Source organism: Trachypithecus francoisi, unplaced genomic scaffold (genome assembly GCF_009764315.1).
Source record: "Trachypithecus francoisi isolate TF-2019V2 unplaced genomic scaffold, Tfra_2.0 Lachesis_group15, whole genome shotgun sequence".
NCBI classification, from domain to species: Eukaryota; Metazoa; Chordata; class Mammalia; order Primates; family Cercopithecidae; genus Trachypithecus; species Trachypithecus francoisi.
In genome coordinates this window covers 111,487,268-111,507,121 of record NW_022681460.1, presented here as the reverse complement: position 1 = coordinate 111,507,121, position 19,854 = coordinate 111,487,268, and the positions used below count along the sequence as shown (strand labels likewise).

The 19,854-nt window shown below is 51.8% G+C and overlaps 2 protein-coding genes and 1 long non-coding RNA gene across 4 annotated transcripts in view; 2 read left to right on the top strand and 1 right to left on the bottom strand.

The window, feature by feature from the left end:
• Window positions 1-9,931, top strand: part of LOC117097729 — a 30,253-nt gene extending 20,322 nt beyond the window's left edge. Inside the window, exon 4 of one of the 2 annotated variants that reach the window (XR_004443045.1) lies at window positions 6,871-9,931. This is a non-coding gene — a long non-coding RNA (uncharacterized LOC117097729). The remainder of the gene's footprint in view (window positions 1-6,870) is intronic. The other variant, XR_004443046.1, reaches the window with a different exon arrangement.
• A 278-nt stretch (window positions 9,932-10,209) lies between these two features.
• DNASE1 (deoxyribonuclease 1) lies at window positions 10,210-13,971 on the top strand. The gene is made up of 9 exons (XM_033235920.1): window positions 10,210-11,140; window positions 11,480-11,618; window positions 11,947-12,035; window positions 12,203-12,286; window positions 12,560-12,675; window positions 12,894-13,024; window positions 13,101-13,255; window positions 13,617-13,713; window positions 13,799-13,971. The coding sequence occupies exons 2-9, from the start codon at window positions 11,481-11,483 to the stop codon at window positions 13,844-13,846; spliced, it is 858 nt and encodes a 285-aa protein (XP_033091811.1). The 5' UTR covers window positions 10,210-11,140; window position 11,480; the 3' UTR covers window positions 13,847-13,971.
• Window positions 13,919-19,854, bottom strand: part of TRAP1 (TNF receptor associated protein 1) — a 71,726-nt gene continuing 65,790 nt past the window's right edge. Inside the window, exons 15-18 of the mRNA XM_033235919.1 lie at window positions 19,393-19,478; window positions 18,457-18,602; window positions 14,674-14,746; window positions 13,919-14,108 (exon numbers count right to left, since the gene is read on the bottom strand). Of these exons, the coding sequence (XP_033091810.1) occupies window positions 14,007-14,108; window positions 14,674-14,746; window positions 18,457-18,602; window positions 19,393-19,478 (407 nt within the window). The 3' untranslated portion in view covers window positions 13,919-14,006. The remainder of the gene's footprint in view (window positions 14,109-14,673; window positions 14,747-18,456; window positions 18,603-19,392; window positions 19,479-19,854) is intronic.

The window sequence follows — 19,854 nt, the reverse complement described above, 5'->3', positions numbered from 1 at the left end:
CTACTCAGGATGCTGAGGCAGGATAATCGCTTGAACCTGGGAGGCAGAGGTTGCAGTGAGCCGAGATTGCACCCCTGCACTCCAGCCTGGGCAACAGAGTGAGACTGGGTCTCAAAACCATAAAGATTTTACATAATTAGCCGGGGATGGTGGCACATGCGTGTGGTCCCAGCTACTTGAGAGACTGAGGAGGGAGGATTGCTAGCATCTAGGAGGTGGAGGCTGCAGTGACTTATGAATGCACCACTGCACTCCAGCCTGGGTGACAGAGCGAGACTCCATCTCAAAAGAAAAAATTAAAAATCCAGTAGGTGTATTTACCAGCAGATTGGAATCAGCTGAAAAAAGGATTAGTGCTCTAGAAGAAAGGTCAATAGAAAAATAAGTTGTGGGGCTTGGCATGGTAGCTCATGCCTGTAATCCCAGCACTTTGGGAGGCCAAGGCAGGCAGATCAGTTGGGCTTAGGAGTTCGAGACCAACCTGGGCAACATGGCAAAACCCCATCTCTACAAAAAATACAAAAAATTAGCGAGGCCCAGTGGCGCATGCCTGTGGTCCCAGCTTCTTGGGAGGTTGAGATGGGAAGATCACTTGAGCCTAGGAGGCTGCAGTGAGCTGAGATCGTGTCACTGCACTCCAGCCTGGGTGACAGAGTGAGAGACTCTGTCTCATTTCTTTAAAAGAAAAAAAAAATTAAAAAGAAAATACCTTGCAAATACCACCACAACCAGCTCACTTTACATTGTGTGTCCTTTTCCTGGACTCTTAGGGCGCCCTCCCTTTTCCTTTCTGTGGGCCCCCAGCCTTGGACAGGGAGGGGGTCCTGCTGAGGCCTTTGTACTTGGGAGAGACTGAGGTGGCTTTGGAATTGGGGAATTGGGGGATTACTTTTCATTGCGATCCTTGTTGGAAACATCAGCACACTGGAGTCCATTTGCAGTTCACCTTGTGGCTTTGTTTAAATCCTCATTGGGAGCATGAGTTCTCATTGTCCTCAAGGACTCAGGCTGTGGGTGTGCTAACTAACCTCCCCGGTGAGAAAGCGGCTTTCTAGACAAACTTCTTTTCATTTGCATCTCCTCAAAGCAGAGTGCAGAAAGCGGCAGCACTGGGAGCGTGTGGGGAGGGACGGGGCAGCCGGCGCAGGCTGAGCCAACATGCCGTGGTTCTGGCCCACACCTCGTGAAAGGCAGAAGGCGAGTGCTGACCTTCCATAGCAGGCCGGGTTGGGGAAGGGGCGGTCTGCTGCCTGCTGAGCGTGACTGTGCAGCTGTTGCGAGTCTTTGTGATTCTGATGTGTGGTGTTCTGAGAAATTGCCCATCCTAGGTTAATGCTTTCTTTATAATGAACAGAAATTAATTCACGAGGGATGGCGCAACCAGGCTGGGGCGCAGGCCAAGGGCAGTGCACTGGGCTGTGATGACTGCATCCTGCTCAGGTTGTGGGACATGGGGTTAAAACATTGTCACGGCAAAGACACTGGCCTTTTACCTGAGTACAGGATAGTAGCCCTTTGTCCTCTAAGATGCTCTGTCCCTGGGGCCAGCAGACACCTCCCAAGGGAGAGGGGAGAAGGAACCCCAAGTGAAGCCAGCCGAGAGCAGGTAGGCCTTGTAGGGTTGTGGGAGCCACTGCACCCCTGGGAGCTTCCAGTCAGCTCAAGCCCAGTGCTCAGAATGTCCAGGTGCCACCTGGATGCCCTGCAGTGTCCACTGTGCTGGGTTCTCAAGGTTTTTCTCTGGGGAGTGTTCGGGGAGCCTGGAGCCTGGAGCTGCTGGGTAGGAGGTGGGCTTGTGGCTCAGCTGTGTCCAGTGGCTGGCTGTGGAGTACCTCTTCTGCTCCAGTAATATTTTCATGGGCAAGAAAGACCACTGCTTTCTTGGCCACCACTTCCTGGAGCTTGTGTTCCTGGAAGTCAGCCATAAATAAGCCGGCCATAAATGAGGGTAAACACACCACAGCAAATGAGCCATACGGGCCAGCAGAGATGAACCTGGGGCCATGGCGGGTGTAGGGGTTGAGTGGGGAGAGGATGTCCTCTGAAAAGGTGACATTTAAGCTGAAACTGGAATGACAAGAAGGGCCCAGCTCTGCAGACAGAGCAGAAGGCTCAGAGCTTAGAATCACCTAGGTCACGGTAAGCATTGGATTTCGTGTTAGGGACAATGAAAAACTGGTGACAGATTTTAAGTAGGGGAATAATGAGATCTAATTACACATTTGCAAGATGTTCTGGGAGCCGTGGGGATGGTTGGGACATGTAGCTGGAAGCAGGGTGGCCAAAGGGAGAAGTGGTGGTGATGGGTGGTGTGGAGGCTGCAGAATCTGGAGGACGTGCAGACGCATGGTGTATGGTGGGGGTGGGGGTGGGGCTGGAGGGGGAGGGGGCCTGGGATGATCTCAGGTATTCTAGCACCTGGATGGTGGTGGGGCCATAGACATGAGCAGGGAAGGCCAGGGAAGTAATCTGGGGCCATTGCGGCTGCGGCAAGTTTATGATGCCTGATGCCCAACAGACCTGTCTGAGGGGGTGTGTCCCAGCCACAGCTAAAGTGTGAGACAAAGTCCCTGCTTCAGAGGACAGCAGGGGAGTGTTTCCTGAGCAGGCGTGACCAGACGGTCGTTCTAAGATGGAAACCTGGGCATTTAATTTTTTGTGTGTAGTTTCATTTTTAACATTAACTAATTGTTACCTTATTTTTGGATCCTGCATTAGATCAAGCAGTATTGCTTAAAAAGCTTTTGATTTGTAGAATTTTAAGAAACTAATAATGGGATTTTTTTTTTTTTTTTTGAGTCGGAGTCTCACTCTGTCGCCCGGATTGGAGTGCAGTGGCCGGATCTCAGCTCACTGCAAGCTCCACCTCCTGGATTTATGCCATTCTCCTGCCTCAGCCTCCCGAGTAGCTGGGACTACAGGTGCCGGCCACCTCGCCTGGCTAGTTTTTTGTATTTTTTTAGTAGAGACGGGGTTTCACCGTGTTAGCCAGGATGGTCTCGAACTCCTGACCTCGTGATCCGCCCATCTCGGCCTCCCAAAGTGCTGAGATTACAGGCTTGAGCCACCGCGCCCGGCCTTTTTTTTCTTTTTGAGATAAGGTCTTGCTCTGTCACCCAGGCTGGAGTGCAGTGGTGTGGTCATGCCCCATTACAGCTTTCACCTTCCAGGCTCAAGCAATCCTCCTACCTCAGCCTCATGAGTAGCTGGGACCACAGATGTGTGCCTCCATGCGTGGCTAACTTTTTAATATTTTGTAGAGACAGGTTCTTGCCATGTTACCTAGACTGGTTTTGAACTCCTAAGCTCAAGCAGTCCTCCCACTGTGGCCTCCCAAAGTGTGGGAATTATAGGCATGAGGCTCTACATGCAGCCAGAAAATTTCAGCATATTCAGAACTAGAGACTAGTATTCTGCACCTTCATGTGCTCATTCCCAGCCTCAGGGCCGGCATTTTGAAGCAAATCCCAGGTACTGTGCCACTTCATCTTTCAGTCTTTTATCAATAGAATGTGACTCTCAAATACAAGGCCAGGTATCGTAGCTCACAACTGGAATCCCAGCACTTTGGGAAGCCAAGGCAGGAGAATCGCTTGAACCCAGGAGTTTGAAACCAGCCTGGGCAACATAGTGAGATCCCCACCCCATCACTACAAAAAAAAAAAAATTTCCCTTTTTTTTTTAAATTAGCCAGGTGTGGCCGGGTGTGTTGGCTCACACTTGTAATCCTAGCACTTTGAGAAGCTGAGGCAGGTGGATCACTTGAGGTCAGGAGTTCAGGACCAGCCTGGCCAACATGGTGAAACCCTCTCTACTGAAAATACAAAAATTAGCCAGGCATGGTGGCACACATCTGTAATCCCAGCTACTAGGGAGGCTGAGGCAGGAGAATTGCTCAAACTTGGGAGGCCGGAGGTTGCAGTGAGCCAAGATGGCACCACTGCACTCCAGCATGGGCAACAGAGCAAGAACCTGTCTCAAAAGAAACAAAACAAAACCAGGTGTGGTGGCACATGCCAGGAGGCTGAGGCAGGAGGATCCCTTCAGCCCAGGCTGCAGTGCACTACGATCGTGCCTGTGAAAAGCCACTGCAATGGCTGGGCGCGGTGGCTCACACCTGTAATCCCAGCACTTTGGGAGGCCAAGACGGGCAGATCATGAGGTCAGGAGATTGAGACCATCCTGGCTAACACGGTGAAACCCCATCTCTACTAAAAATACAAAAAATTAGCCGGGCGTGGTGGTGGGTGCCTGTAGTCCTAGCTACTTGAGAGACTGGGGCAGGAGAATGGTGTGAACCCCAGAAGTGAAGCTTGCGTGAACCCCAGAGGCAGGCTGCAGTGCAGAGCCGAGATTGTACCACTGCACTCCAGCCTGGGGGACAGAGCAAGACTCCGTCTCAAAAAAAAAAAAAGAAAAAAGCCACTTCATTCCAGCCTAGATAACATAGTGAGACCCTGTTCCTAAAATAGTTTCTTTAAAAACAAAACATAAAGACCAATAAGAGCCATTACAAACTTAAGAGTTTACTATTAATACTTCCCAGTTACGGGTCAGTATTCTGCTTTCCCTGATTGCCTCTTACATAATTTGTTACACAAATATCTGTTTGCATGAATAAAAGATTGCATGTTTTATAGGATCTAAGGTCCATACATTTTATTTATTGATAGATCTCGTTTTATTACCATTTATCATCCATCTCAAAATGCGAACTTTTTTTAATCTGTGAGTTCTGCCTCTCTCCTTCTTTTCATTTTGAAATCTATTGAGGAGACCGGGCGCGGTGGCTCAAGCCTGTAATCCCAGCACTTTGGGAGGCCGAGACGGGCAGATCACAAGGTCAGGAGATCGAGACCATCCTGGCTAACACAGTGAAACCCCTTCTCTACTAAAAATACAAAAACTAGCCGGGCGAGGTGGCGGGCACCTGTAGTCCCAGCTACCTGGCAGGCTGAGGCAGGAGAATGGTGTAAACCCGGGAGGCGGAGCTTGCAGTGAGCTGAGATGCGGCCACTGCACTCCAGTCCGGGCGACAGAGCGAGACTGCGACTCAAAAAAAAAAAAAAAAAAATCTGTTGAGGAGCCTGTCCTTTGCCATCTATGATTTCCCAGTCTGAGTCGTACTGTGTCCCCATGGTGCTGTTGAACATGAGCCTCTGTCCTTGTATTTGCTTTAAGTTGTCATTTAGATCTGGAGGTTTGATCAGATTCAAGATTGTTTCGGCAAGAACTCAGCTAAGTGCTGCGGTGTGTGGTCTTGGATTAGAAGGGACAGAGGCTGTCTTTTCTGATGTTAGCAGCCACTACATCAGGGCTGAGATTAGGGACTGCAAAATGGTGACTTTCAAGTCTAGCATTCCTTCTTCGTGTATTAGCTGGAATCCACCTATCTAAAGAGAGCCTTCTTGAACTATGGGTTACTGAGCAGTCCTCTTTCATAGGAAAGGCAGAATACCGCCTTGATCCTTTGACTTTGCCTCTTTGCAGAATAAGAAGTTGGCTTCCTAGCATCCCCCTAAGTTGGCTGGTAATTATTTTATGCCAACATGAACTTACGTATTGAAACACGGTGGTATGTTTAATCCTTTGCAATTATTCTTTTCAGTAGCAATTTGTAGAACTGAGAATTTCTTTGTGACAGAATGTTGAAGCAGTGGTGAATGATGAAGGCTAGAAAAGAAGTTATATGCGGTAAAGCAGGAAATGTAACTCAGGCATACCCATTAGGTCAGATCAGAGCTTCACACTTTCTCAGTTGAGAGCACTCTTGATTAAGGTTCAATAATTATTTTAATAGCAGGCCAAAAGACATCCCCAACAGTGGTGCCAGATAGGAGACAGGTTGTGTTTTTTTATCTTGTGGCCTGGGTAGTGTCCTGGGACTCTCTGCCACATCTGAGTAAAGTGTTGTGGGATAAAGAATCTCTCAGGGCAAGGAGCTTCTTAAGTTAAATCAGTAGAAATTTAGGCATGATATGGGCCTTCAAATGTGTGAGAAGCTGTATCATTCTATATCTCAGTGTATTTTCCCCAACTTCTAGTTGATAAGAAAAAATTCTTCCACAGTTTTCGTATGTGGGAGCTAAGGTGGTCTCGTAAAATTTCAAGTCATCCTTAAATGAAACGACCCACCTGAGAACTTGGTACTGTTAAGTGGTGAAATCAACAGGAGTTGGTTCCTACAAGTTGTGTTTATTCTAGTTTTGTTTGTAAGTAGGTTGTGTGAGTTCATTTATATTTACTATATGTTTTTTAAATTATAAAATACTTGTTATTATGTATGTCCTTTTAGATTTTATCTGCAGCTCATACTTTGCAATCATCACCCAGTAGTATCTTATTCTAGCATCGTGTAAATCCGAGCATCATCTGGTAGACTCTTAAACTTCAGTAGAAACCATGAGTTATTCATACATTTTCCATTCAAATATCAATATCAGAAGGAAACATAAATGAATATTCTAAATAAGGCTAATTTGTATGAATCTGCCTTTATGTTTAGGGGAAAAAGCTGCGACATTGCGTGAAAGATGATGCAGGATATACGCTGATCTTTTGGCCCCACTGAGCTATCCGAACATTGCCCTGTTCTATTGTTAGTTTTCTTCTTCATTTATTATATGGTCAGTTTTTGAATTCCAGTAATATGAGACCTTTTTCTATCTTTTAACTTACTGTGACCTAAAGTTAATAAGTCCAGATTATATGGTCATTCCAAAAAAAAAAAAAAAATCCCTCACAGTTCCGTTTATTAAATAAGTAAACCCCACCAATAAGTATTTGTGTCCTGGCTACTGATAGTGGATGTCTAGAAAAGTAATACAGAAAAGTAATACATAAGGAAAAATGTTCATCTTATTTGTTTAGTCATGGGATGTGTGTGCCTGTCGAGCACCTCTTCAACTTGGAATCTGATAGAACACCGCTACCCTCATTGCCTCGGTTTTCCACGTCGACCTTCACAGTCATTGCTTGTTCAGTAACTGCCACAACCCAGCCTGGCAGGGAGAGGGAAGATACCCTATAAAGCAAGGTAATGTTAACGTTGAGACCATGAACGGTCTTGAGCAGAGCAGAGCATCGCTGCTTCCTTCAACATTAAGGAGGATCTGATGGTGCCCTGTGAGTTCACGGAGGTGCCTCCGTGTAGATTGGAAACCACAGCTCTGCGTCCTTCCCTCTTTTGCTCTTGATGGGTAGAAAGGTACCCTCCCTGGCCTGCACGTCGCCAGGTCACACAGCACCGGCTGTGGTTGCACAAAGCCACCGCCACCGGTATTCCTTTGAGGCCATTTGTTTCCAGCCATGGTGCCTGTAGGATTTTTCCTTTATCCTGTAATTTCAGCCAAATCAGAGCATGTGACCTGGCTTAGATGGCAAGATAACTGTTATGTGCTCTTTTCCCTTCCTGTGTCTGGGACAGGTTTAATTTAACCTGAGAAGGCTGCAGATCCTTGGGGTTGGTGTAAAAACAGCTCATCCTGATCTGAGAAGGCAGTCAGCTTTTCTCGTTGTTGCCCTTGGCTGACAGCACCCATTCTCTGTGGATGTGAAAATCCCAGAAAGGCTGGGCTTCCTCCTTGGGCATTCCCCAGGCCTGTCTCCAGAGTGGGGCCCAGCATGGGAAGAGTGTACCCCACTCACTCCCCTGATATGGGGCTTGGACCTGCAGCTCGACAGCGCCCACGGAATGTGGGCAGAAGCGACAGCAGCCAGGTCCACCTCAGCCTTAGGGCGGCACGTGTTCTGCTTGTGCTCTGGGAGCCTCCACCTTCCATGCTGTGGGAAGAGGGTGCCCAGGGAGCTGCAGTCCCTCCAGCCCAGTCCCAGGACGAGGCCCAGGCAGCAGAGCCACCCCAGCTGACCTCCCAGCATGAGAGAAATGTGTGTGTACACACTGAGTGTTCAGGTGGCTGTTACATGGCAGTATTGACTGACACAGACAGAAAAGAGATCCGCGAGGGAGAAGTGAGAGTGCTGGAGACTCCACAGGCCACAGGCTGCAGGGGCACAATGGCTTCTGAGGAGGTGAAACGATTCTTCTGGGAATAACGTCACTCCATCTGACAGAAGAAGACATGGAGGCTCCAGATGGTTGAAGGCCCAGCAGTGATCCCAGACAGGCCCCATGTCACACCAGGCTCCTCCAGGGCTGTACTGCCGTCTCCAAAGCCCATGCTGAGGGCAGCCACACGGCAGGCAGTGCTTGCCATTTGTACAGTGAGGCCCAAGTTCCAGCCTTCCTTCTGGCCGGTAGAGGAACCAGGGGCACTGCCTGGGAGCACCTGAAAGCAGATGGGGCAGCATTTGGTCAAGAGCCAGGAGGGGATGACAGACCAGAGGGGGAACCCTTGTCCTACGTGCTGAGTGCATGTGGGGGGCTGGGCACTTGTTCTGTGAGCTATAATTGGTGTCCCTGTGCCCCTCTGGAAGCTGCACCAAACAGCTTCTTGGTGGAGGACAGTGGCCGCCCTCGAGCCTTACTCCCTTCCCCGTGATGGGTCGCTGTCAGATGTGTGTCCAGGAAAGGCAAACATCAAAGGCGGAGGACTAATTCCTACACCAAGTCCTCTGGTGGCCTCGCGTGGGGACTGGATTTTGACATAATGGAGGCTGTCCTAGACTCAGAGATTGCAAACAGGGAAGAACCATCGCTGAAACCTTTGGACAAGCCTGCAGTGGGGCCTCTGGCGGCCTGAGGAGTGGCGATGTTTCCAGCTGGTAGACGCCGTCTCAATAGGAGGGAGAGATCAGGGCACTAGCGCTGCCAGCCAGAGGTGTCTGTCGGCGTGTCTTTATGGAATGGGCGCCAGTCTTGGTGAGGGTGGTTTACCTTCCTATTTCTAGTCCCCACTGGGCCCACCTTCTGCTTCATGGCCAGCTGGCCAGACCTAGCACTTTCCTGACCTTTGACCTTGGCCCCTGCTGAGTCTTGGCCTTGAGGCCTCCTGCAGACCCCATCTGTATTCATTTCCTGCAGTTCTCATACCTGAATCTCGCCTGGACTTCTGCCAAGCCCTCCAGGCCCTCTTCTCCCAGGGGGACCACAGATCCTGTGTGCAGGGCTGTCTTGGAGGGCCAGCACAGCCCCTGCCAAGCGGGCAAGACCCAGGGGTGGCTCAAAAGATAGCTGTGCCCTCGCCCTGGAACCTCTGAATGTTGATTTTTGTAGCAAAAAAGGATGCAGATGTTGAGTAAAGGCTGGTGAGATAAGGACATCATCCCTGCTCTCTGGGAGGACCCCAAATGCAGGCACACACATCAGAAGACGAGGCAGCGACTGGGGTGATGCAGCCACAGCCAAGGAAGGCCAAGGATTGCTGGCAGCCTGCAGAAACTGGAGGGCAAGGAGCGTCCCCGCAGAGCCACCAGGAGGAGCAGGGTCCTGCTGACACCCTGACTGCAGACGTCCAGTCTCCAGAACTGTGAGAGGATCCATTTCTATTATTTTAAGCAACCAAACCTGTGGTAGTTACAGCAGCCTCAGGAAATAAATACAAATGGAAAATCAAAAAGATTCCAAGAAATGAGTGGACCTGGCCGGGTGCAGTGGCTCACACCTGTAATCCCAGCATTTGCGGGAAGATTGCTTGAGCTCAGGAGTTGGAGACCTTGTCTCTACGAGAAACTTAAAAAATAGCTGGGTGCGGTGGCTCACGCTTGTAATCCCAGCACTTTGGGAGGCCGAGGCGGGCAGATCACAAGGTCATGAGTTTGAGGCCAGTGTGACCAATATGGTGAAACCCCCGTCTCTACTAAAAATTCAAAAATTAGCCAGGTATGGTGGTGTGTGCCTGTCATCCCAGCTACCCAGGAGGCCGAGGCAGGAGAATCGCTTGAACCCAGGAAGCAGAGGTTGCAGTGAACCAGATAGCGTCACTGCACTCCAGCCTGGGCAACACTTTGCTTCAAAATTCTGCCTCAAAAACAAAAACAAAAACAAAAAACCAATAGCTGGGCTTGGTGGCATGCACCTATAGTCCCAGCTACGTGCGAGGATTGCTTGAAGCCAGGAGTTCAAGACCAGTCTGGACAACACAGCAGGACCCCATCTCTACCAAAAAAATTTAAAAATTAGCCAGGCACGGTGGCACACTCATATTAGCTACTCAGGAGGCTGAGGAGGGAGGATTATCTGAGCCCTGGAAGTCAAGGCTATAATGAGCCATGTTTGTGCCACTGCACTCCAGCCTTGGCAACACAGTGCGAGACCCTGTCTCCAAAACAACAAAAACCCAAAACAAAAACAATAAATGACTAGACCTGAGGCCTGGCCTTTAGCTGCTGCCCTGCCCTTGTGATCTGGTCACTCAGGATCCCCTGGGCCTAAACACACAGCCTATTGTCCACTTCAAGAAGGCTCCCCACTGCCTGGCTGGCAATTGGGGTGGGCCTTGCAGCCCCCACCTGTCCTAGCCCCATGGCGCTGGTGCTGTAGGCTCCCGCCTGCTTGTTCCAAGCTCCTCAGCCTCCTGCAGGGTTGCCTGCACCTGATGGCGATGAATCAGGAAGGCAGGCGTGTCCTGGGCCATAGAGCAGTCATGGCTGTCCAGCCACCAGGGGGCTCCATTTGCAACCTTGGATGTGGTTTTGGCCTCTTACTCCAAGGTGTCCTTGGGGCCCCGAGACAAGAGACAGGGAGACTGGAGCCCAACCCCCCTCTCCTACACACACCTGGCCCATCCCTGCCCTATCCTGGAAAATGGAGGCCACTGCACGTGCAAGGGACATAGGACAGGAACGTTTGGCCTTGTTATCAGATATTTTAAAACCAAGTATAAACATGATCAGGTGCAGTTTTCACAGCAGCAAGAAATCTGTCCTTGCAGAAATAAACACATGCCAGCAAACCACCTGTGCGGAAAGCCACACAAAGCCATTGTTTTTGCACCCTCAGGTGACATTTGTCCCAGGGAAGGTCACAGCTGCCTGAACCTTTAAAACTCCCAGATGCGCACTGCCTGTGCAGGACCTGGAACCCAGCAGCACTGCCAGGGCCCTGAGGTGCTGCTTCAGAGACCCCTCTTCATAATCTACTTTATTTCTTAAAGCAGCAAAAGGAGAAAATTGACATCAAAGGATATTCCAGATTCTTGATAGCATTCTCATCATCTCTGACACATCACCATCCTCTCAGGTGAGCACCAGGTGGAGTGCCTCCGGGTGACTGGCCAGTTTGGAGCAGGGAGGGAGGCTGAGTCTTGTCCTCCAGCAGAGGACAAGTGAGGAGGAGGCTCCAGCGTCCCTCCCGGGCGGGTTTTCTGGTGGATGGAAGAGTGACTCGGGGTCCTCCACGTGGTGCCAGCTGTTTGGGTTTCTGGACGTTGTAGGAAAGGCTTGCGGGGGTTTCCCCTGCCCACGTCCCCCTGACCTTGAGCTGCACCAGCCCCTGCCAGCTGGGCCCCTGGAAGCTGGAGTGCTGTGGCAGGGATGACGTCTCACTTCTGTTACGTCGCTGCACCCTGTGCTCTCCCAGGATGAGGGGCATGAGGCTGCTGGGGGCACTGCTGGCACTACTGCAGGGGGCCGTGTCCCTGAAGATCGCAGCCTTCAACATCCAGACATTTGGGGAGACCAAGATGTCCAATGCCACCCTCGTCAGCTACATTGTGCAGGTGAGGCCAGGGCGGCCTCTCCCCAGAAGCAGAGGAGCTCTGGAGTCTGGGGCTGGTGGGCAGGGCCAGCCCCGTGGGGCCACAGAGTGTCAGGTGTGGTGTACTGAGCGCCTCTGCCCCCAGCCTGGCGGAACAGGCTCTTGGCTGTGGACCAAGGTCCTCGTCCCTGCTGTGCTGTCCCTGGCTGGCAGCAGGAGCCCAGGCAGAAACATGAGGCTGCAGCTAAACCCAGCAATGCCACGAGCATCAACTGTGGCTCCCTTTGTGGCAGTGTGGGGTCCCTAGGTGGCACCAGCCCTGCTCAGCACTGCTGTGGCCCTGCCCCCAGATCCTGAGCCGCTACGACATCGCCCTGGTCCAGGAGGTCAGAGACAGCCACCTGACTGCCGTGGGGAAGCTGCTGGACAACCTCAATCAGTGGGTGACAGTGGCAGGGTCCTAGGGAGGTGACATCTCGTCCAGGGCACAGCCTCACTTCACTTGAGCCCCAAGGGTGGGGGGACCTGGGCACAGCCTTGCTGTCGGCAGTCAGAGGCGTCCCCTAAGCCGCCCACCCACTGGGACCTTTTGTTTCCTCCATCCAGGGACGCACCGGACACCTATCACTATGTGGTCAGTGAGCCACTGGGACGGAACAGCTATAAGGAGCGCTACCTGTTCGTGTACAGGTGGGTGGTCCAGAAAGCCAGAAGCTCCTCCTTCACCTGGGAGGGCCCAGCAGAGCAGGGAAGTAGTTTGTCCTATGGGGCAAGAACCTGAGGCTGCAGGGCAGGTCCAGGGTGGAGTGAAAACACCCTCCTGAGGTCCCGGACCAATGGGGTGAGCAGGTGGCGGCTTGCCGGCCCGCCCTCCTGTCTGTGACGCCACGCCTGCCTCCTGGGAAGCAGGAGTGGGGCAGCTTCCAGCCTGGGGTCACCTCCTCCTGCCCCGCCTTCCCGCAGGCCTGACCAGGTGTCTGTGGTGGACAGCTACTACTACGATGACGGCTGCGAGCCCTGTGGGAATGACACCTTCAGCCGAGAGCCAGCCATCGTCAGGTTCTCCTGCCCATTCACAGGTGGGTGCTGCCACACTGGGTGCTGCCTGGGCCAGGGTGGGGCACAGCTTGGCGCTTACGGCCTCCATCCCTTCCTAGGGAACCTGGAATGCCTGTGTCACACACTGCCCTCCCAGTCCCCGGGGCCTGGGTTTTCCATTCATTTGGAACATGACCCCCCCAGGGGGACTGTCACGATTCACAGTTCCAACTGACATGGTGACTGAACCTGCCCCCAGGGAGTGGCCGCTGCACAGAGGTCAGGGAGTTTGCCATCGTTCCCCTGCATGCGGCCCCGGAGGACGCAGTAGCTGAGATCGATGCTCTCTACGACGTCTACCTGGATGTCCAAAAGAAATGGGGCTTGGAGGTGAGAGCTTCCCAGGGGCAGTGGGCACCAGCGGCCTCCACTTGTCCCTGGGCCCACAGGCAACGTTTCCTGGTAGGATGTCATGCTGATGGGCGACTTCAATGCGGGCTGCAGCTATGTGAGACCCTCCCAGTGGTCATCCATCCGCCTGCGGACGAGCCCCACCTTCCAGTGGCTGATCCCTGACACCGCTGACACCACGGCTACATCCACGCACTGCGCCTACGACAGGTGAGCAGGGTATCGCGCTTAAGGCAAAGAGCAGCCGTGACTCATACGTCTGGCTTCAGAAGTCTTGAGGCCTTTGGACACTCACCCAACTGAACTTCAGTTGATCCACTCAAGAAACAGAATAACAAGAGCTACGATTTTTAGTTTTTTAGGAAAAGCACATTTGGGGATAAGAGGAGAGGCAGACACATGAGGCTGTCACGTGGTTTCCACTTTGAGGGGCACAGGCCAGGGTGTGCAGTTTTGGGCACCCACAGACCTGCACTGGCAGGTCCCAGGGCTCTTAGTTTAGTTCCTGTGAGCCCTGAGCCAGGCCCATGGGTGACAGGGGAACCTACTCTCTCTTCCCAACACCCGTCAGGATCGTGGTTGCAGGGACGCTGCTCCAAGACGCCGTTGTTCCCAACTCGGCTCTTCCCTTTAACTTCCAGGCTGCCTATGGCCTGAGTGACAAACTGGTACGTGTCCTCCCTTGCACAGTCACATGGGGATGGGACACAGGAGCTTAGGCTCAGCCCACACCCTGTGCCCACTTGCCTGCAGGCCCAAGCCATCAGTGACCACTATCCAGTGGAGGTGACGCTGAAGTGAGAAGCCCTCCCCACGCCAGCTGAACTGAGGACCCATCCTGCTGCAGGAGCCAGACAAATAGCCCAACACTCAGGTTAAGAAATACCTTTTAATTTAGGTAAATAAAGCTCAAGGAGGTGGGGCTGTCATCTGTGGTGTCAGTCCTTCTGGCCCCTGGCAGTCAGTGTCGCTCCAGGGCCTTGACAAGCAGCTCATTCAAGCGGCCCACCATGGCCCTAGGGTCGTCAACAAGCCCAGCGGCAATCATGGCGTTCTCATATATCTGAAAGGCAAGAGTAGAAACCCATTATGAGGGCCGTGGGGCATCTTTCCATTTTTTTTTTTTTTGAGACAGTCTCACTGTTGCCCAGGCTGGAGTGCAGAGGCACGATCTTGGCTCACTGCAACCTCAGGTGATCCACCCGCTTCTCCAAGTGCTGGGATTACAGGCGTGAGCCACCACACGTGGCCATTTTTCCCTTTTTAAAGCAGAATTTGGCTGGGCACGGTGGCTCACGAGGTCAGGAGATGGAGACCATCCTGGCCAACGTGGTGAAACCCCGTCTCGACTGAAATACACAATTAGCCAGGCATGGTGGCATGTGCCTACAGTCCCAGCTGCCTGGGAGGCGGAGGCAGGGGAATTGCTGGAACCCGGGAGGCGGAGATTGTAGTGAGCCAAGATCGCACCACTGCACTCCAGCCTGGCAATAGAGCGAGACTCCATCTCAAAAAAAAAAAAAAAAAAAAAGGCAGGATTTTGGAGGAAACTGCTGTTCCAGCCCGAAGGTAGGCTCTCAGGGCTGGTAGCCCAAATCTGTGCAGTCATCCTAAGCTGCTGCACTCACCTGATCCACCAGCAGCTGGGCCAGGCCAGGCTCGCTTGCCCGCAGCTGATTCAGCTTCTTGATGAGCACATGCCTGCAACACAGAACCCACCAGAAAAAGCAGCTCAGGACCACGTGCTGCAACCCTCCCTTCATGTTTTGGGATTATCCGAATATTTAGTTTTTTAAAGGTATATAAATGATATGATTATATACCCAGAAAACCCAAGCGAAGCAGGAGTGTATTAGAAAATGCTGTAAGGTAGCCAAGTTCCAAGATCAAAATACACTAAAGGGACAAAAGGAGCTTAGTATGTGAAGGCATGCCCTGGTTCCTAGATAAATAATAAAAGAGAACGGAGGAAGTCCCATATGTTGAAACATATTACAGGGCTCTCGTAAATAGAACAGTTTAGCTCTGGAAAGGGGGAAGGTGGACACTGGTCTGATGAGGACAGTATTTCACAGAAGAGGGAGGAGACAGATCACTCCGTCCAGCAGCACTGGGATAACTGGGAGCCATGCAGAAAACCATTTAGACCAGAGTAAATTCCAGGGGGATCAAAGATGAAAAGCACAATTCTAGGGAAGAAATGCTTCATGATCTCAGAAGGGGAAAGCCTTTCCACACAAAACTACAAACCCAAAAGCCAAAAAGTAAAGAATGATTGATATATTTGACTTTAGAAAAAAGCATCATGTAGTATTTAACATGAAAATTATAATTTTTCACTTAGGAGAAGTCTGATAAAACCGAGGGTTCCGGGGAGCTGTACATTTGTACAGCCTCTCCAGAGGACAACTGGAGTCAGGAAAACCACATGTGGACGTGCTGAGACTCAGCCATTCCACTTCCTAACTGCATCCCTTTAAATAACTTTTTGTAGATGGACTCTCACTCCTTCACCCAGGCTAGAGTGAAATGGCATGATCTTGGCTCACTGCAGCCTCCCGGGTTCAAGAGATTCTCCTGCCTCAGCCTCCCAATTAGCTGGGATTACAGGCACCCACCACCACCCCCAGCTAGTTTTTGTATTTTTAGTAGAGACGGGGTTTCGCCATGTTGACCAGGGTCTCGAACTGTCTCGAACTCCTGACCTCAAGGGATCCACCCACCTAAGCCTCCCAAAATGTTGGGATTACAGGCGTGAGACACCGCACCCAGCCTAAACCAGGAAACACTTTAAATGCACATCCTCACATTTCTAGTCTATGTAGCTGGAAAAAAGGACTTTTTTTTTTTTTTTTGGAGACGGAGTCTCGCTCTGTCGCCCAGGCTGGAGTGCAGTGGCCGGATCTCAGCTCACTGCAAGCTCCGCCTCCCGGTTTTACACCATTCTCCTGCCTCAGCCTCCCGAGTAGCTGGGACTACAGGCGCCCGCCACCTCGCCCGCTAGTTTTTTGAATTTTTTTTTTAGTAGAGACGGGGTTTCACCATGTTAGCCAGGATGGTCTCGATCTCCTGACCTCGTGATCCGCCCGCCTCGGCCTCCCAAAGGGCTGGGATGACAGGCTTGAGCCACCGCGCCCGGCCCAAAAGGACATTCTTAATATGCTAATGCGGAGATCACCTAGTTACCCTACAGGAGAAAAGCAAGGCAAGGACCCACTGCACAGCAGGTTACCCCCAGAAAACCCAAGGGTGCAGCTGCCCACAAGTGCACATCATCTCTGCAGAAATACAAAAGCCCTAATGCTGGCTGCACTGGGGACACAGGTAAGAGGAAATTTTCCCCCGTAAACAGTTTTCAATTCTGAACTATGTGGACAGAACACCAAATTTTAAAACAAATAAAAGTGAACCTGGCTGGCCACAGTGGCTCTCGCCTGTAATCCCAGCACTTTGGGAGGCCGAGGCTGCAGTGAGCGCTGATGGTGCCACTGGTGCACTCCACCCTAGGTGACAGAGCAAGACCCTGTCTCCAAAAGTGAAGTCCTTTGGCAATAGACAGAAACGAGCACTTCTGCAGCTATCTTAAAAAACTAGTTTGGCACCAAAACTAGTTAAAGTGACATGGTGTCTGCCTCACTGAGCTGCTCCAGCAGAGGTGCAGGCATTCTGCAGACTGGCGCTGCTGTGGGAAGGTGCTTACTCGGCACTGACAGCCATAAGCCAAGTCAGCTTTTCCCCCAGCAGTGCCATGGCCAGGATAATGATTCTCCCTCACCGCCAGTATCATTTTTAAAGTTAAGGTTCTAAAATGACAAAAACAAACAAAAAAAACTAGACATGTACTAAAGAACAAAACAAACCCTGGCTGGGGGTGGTGGCCCACACTTGTAATCCCAGCACTTCGGGAGGCCAAGGCAGGTGGACCGTGTGAGCCCAGGAGGTAGAGGTTGCAGTGAGCTGAGATCGCCCCACTGCACTCCAACCTGGGGGACAGAGTGAGACCCTGTTTCAAAAATTAAAATACTACTTACGCTACATTGTGGGGAGTGGTAAGGCTATGGATTTCGATTTCCTTTCTGTTGTTTTCTAACATTTTTGGTAACTTGTTTATGTAACATCATTTTTTAAAAAATTGCTGTATACAAAATTTCCCCCAGAAAAGAAACTTCATATACAACAAGTTAGAAAATGAAATTTTAAAATACCCAATAAGACACATCAAAGAATAATTCTTTAAATATGGTACCAGAACTCTATAGAGAATGTAAGGTACCACAGGATGCTGAAGACCTAAATAAAAAGATCATATTCATGGGTGCAAAGAAGTGATACTGTAACAGTGCCAATTCTCCTGAAAACTCAATTTAGGGAATCAGAACAATCTCAATCAAACCCCAACAGGCCAGACGCAGTGGCTCACACCTAGAATCCCAGCACGGTGGATCACATGTGGCCAGTTTGAGACCAGGCTGAGCAACATAATGAGATCCCATCTCCACAAAAATTTTTTTAAAAAATCAGGAATGATGGTTCACACTGTCTCAGCTAACTCAAGAGACTAAGGCAAGAGAATGACCTGAGCCCAGGAGTTTGAGGCTGTACAGATCACTGCACTCCAGCCTGGGCAGCACAGACCTTGTCTCGAAAGAAAGAAACATAGGAACAATGAATTCATGACTCTGTCAAGATTTCTTAAGATCCCAAAAAAGCATCTAATGAAAACGTCAATGTTCTATTAAGAATACCTACTCATCAAAAGATACCTAAAGGCAGGGGAAAAGACATTACAACAGATAAAGGGCATATAAAGAACAGCGGGAAGAAAGGAGGGACATCTTACACGCTTAGCCACTGTCAGGGCTGGGGGTTCTCGGTCCACCCGGGAAGCAGGTCCCACCACTGGGTCCCCAGAGAAACCCACACAAGCCCCAGACACGCGGACAAGAATATTCAGAGCAGCCTGGTTCTCCACAACTTCTGACCAAGAACCACCCGAGGCGCAGCAGAGCAGAAGGGAGGAGTCTGCTGTACCGAGGTGGGTTTCTGCAGCAGACATTATTCGGCTACGAAAATGAACTTGTGGCAGCCCCTCTGCGTGGGCAACCCTCATGGCAAGTGAGCAAAGTGAGACTTCAGCAAACACCAAGATCCACGTAGAAAGCTCAAAACAGGCAAAACTGAGCATGTTCAGGACATGCACAGGTGGCAAAGCCGTAAGGTGGGATGCGGCTGGCCGGCCAGGCTCCATTTCACATGGGTGCAGCCTAAACTGAATACAGCTCCTCAGAGTTACCCAAGTGTCCACAGGCCTCACGCACTTTTCTTCTGTGTCACATTCCACAACAGAAAAACACCACACACAGGATTCTGGGGGATCCCGCAGGCTGGAAGGGCCAGGAGTGTGGCCTCACCTGGGGTTGATCTCCAGCGTGGGCTGCAGGAGCTGTGCGCGCTCCTCCTGGGTCTTGGCCAGCTGCTGCATGCGCAGGAAGTGGCGGGCAGCCCCCATCTCCAGCACGGTGACCATGGCAGGGTGGGTGTCCAGTCGCAGGGTCACCTGTGAGCAAAGCCAGGGGTTGAGGGTGATAAACGTTCCCAGTGTGAGAGGGCTGGGGACTGGCAACATCTTAACCAGGGGTGAAGGTCATGCAGACCACGAGGTAGCAGGCGGGGTCTCAAGGACTCTCCTGTACCAGTGCTGCTACCTCCCCATGACCCACTAACCTGTGGGCCCTGAGCTGATGCCCCACAGATACTGTGCCCTAGGGGCTCCACCACCCTGGTCCCCTGCTGCTGCCTCCAAGAGCTGCCCGAATCCATCCTCTGGTCCGCGCCAGCCCACCCAGCAGGAGGCCCCTCCTCCAAGTGACCATGCGTGGGACACTCATTTCTCGCTCCAAGCTAGACTGATTTGGTGGGGGCGGGGACGGGTCTTAGCTCTCTGAAGCCCACCCAAGACCCCCTGACTAAGAACCCAAGGGAGAATGTGAGCTCCTGAGGGCTGGGGTAGCATGTCCCTTCTTCGGACCCCACGTCCTCATCCGCCGCAACTCCTGAAGGGTCGGGACCAAGACAGTCCGCTGGGGCTGCTGGTTTTCCGTTTTCAGTTCGCACCCGCTCGGGAGCAGGGCCGGGAGGAAGACACTGTCCTCCTGCCTCAGCGCACTCCCGGGCGACACGTGTGCCCACCAGCGACCCACAGGGTCTCCCGCTGACACCATGGGCTTCTGCTGCTGCTGGAAGGATACCCACCGGGCCAGGTTCTAGGAGCCACCAGCTGGCCGGCCTGTTAGGCACACTGAGGGCCACAGTGGCCAAGGGGTCATCCATCCCCGGGAAAGCCTCACCTTCACGTTGGTGACACGCGACCCCAGCACGTTTCTCATCCAGGCCATGAGCTCCTCCGTCTCCTTCTCTGACAGGCGCTCGGCAGCTGTGGAAGAGCAGGCGAGAGTGAGCTCAGGCCTGCACCCCCAATCCCCGGCTTCCATGGGGGCCATGCAGCATCCTGCTAGCTCCCACCTCCTCTCCCGCCAGGATGGAGACAGAAGCCAGCAAGATGCTTTTCATCTACAAGTAAAACCTCAAAGGATGCTTCAGGTTGCCTGAGGCCCATACAACTTGGTTAGGGCTTTAAAAAGACAATACACAGCCTCTCAAGAAGCTGGGCCAGCTCCAGAAGCCACCATGGCAGGAGCACTGGACAGATCCCTGGTATCCAAACCAGAAGGCACCTCCCCCCAGTCACCAGGGTGCTCCCACAAGGCTCTTCTCGGGGGTGGCTGAGCCCAGGTCAACTGAGGAAAACC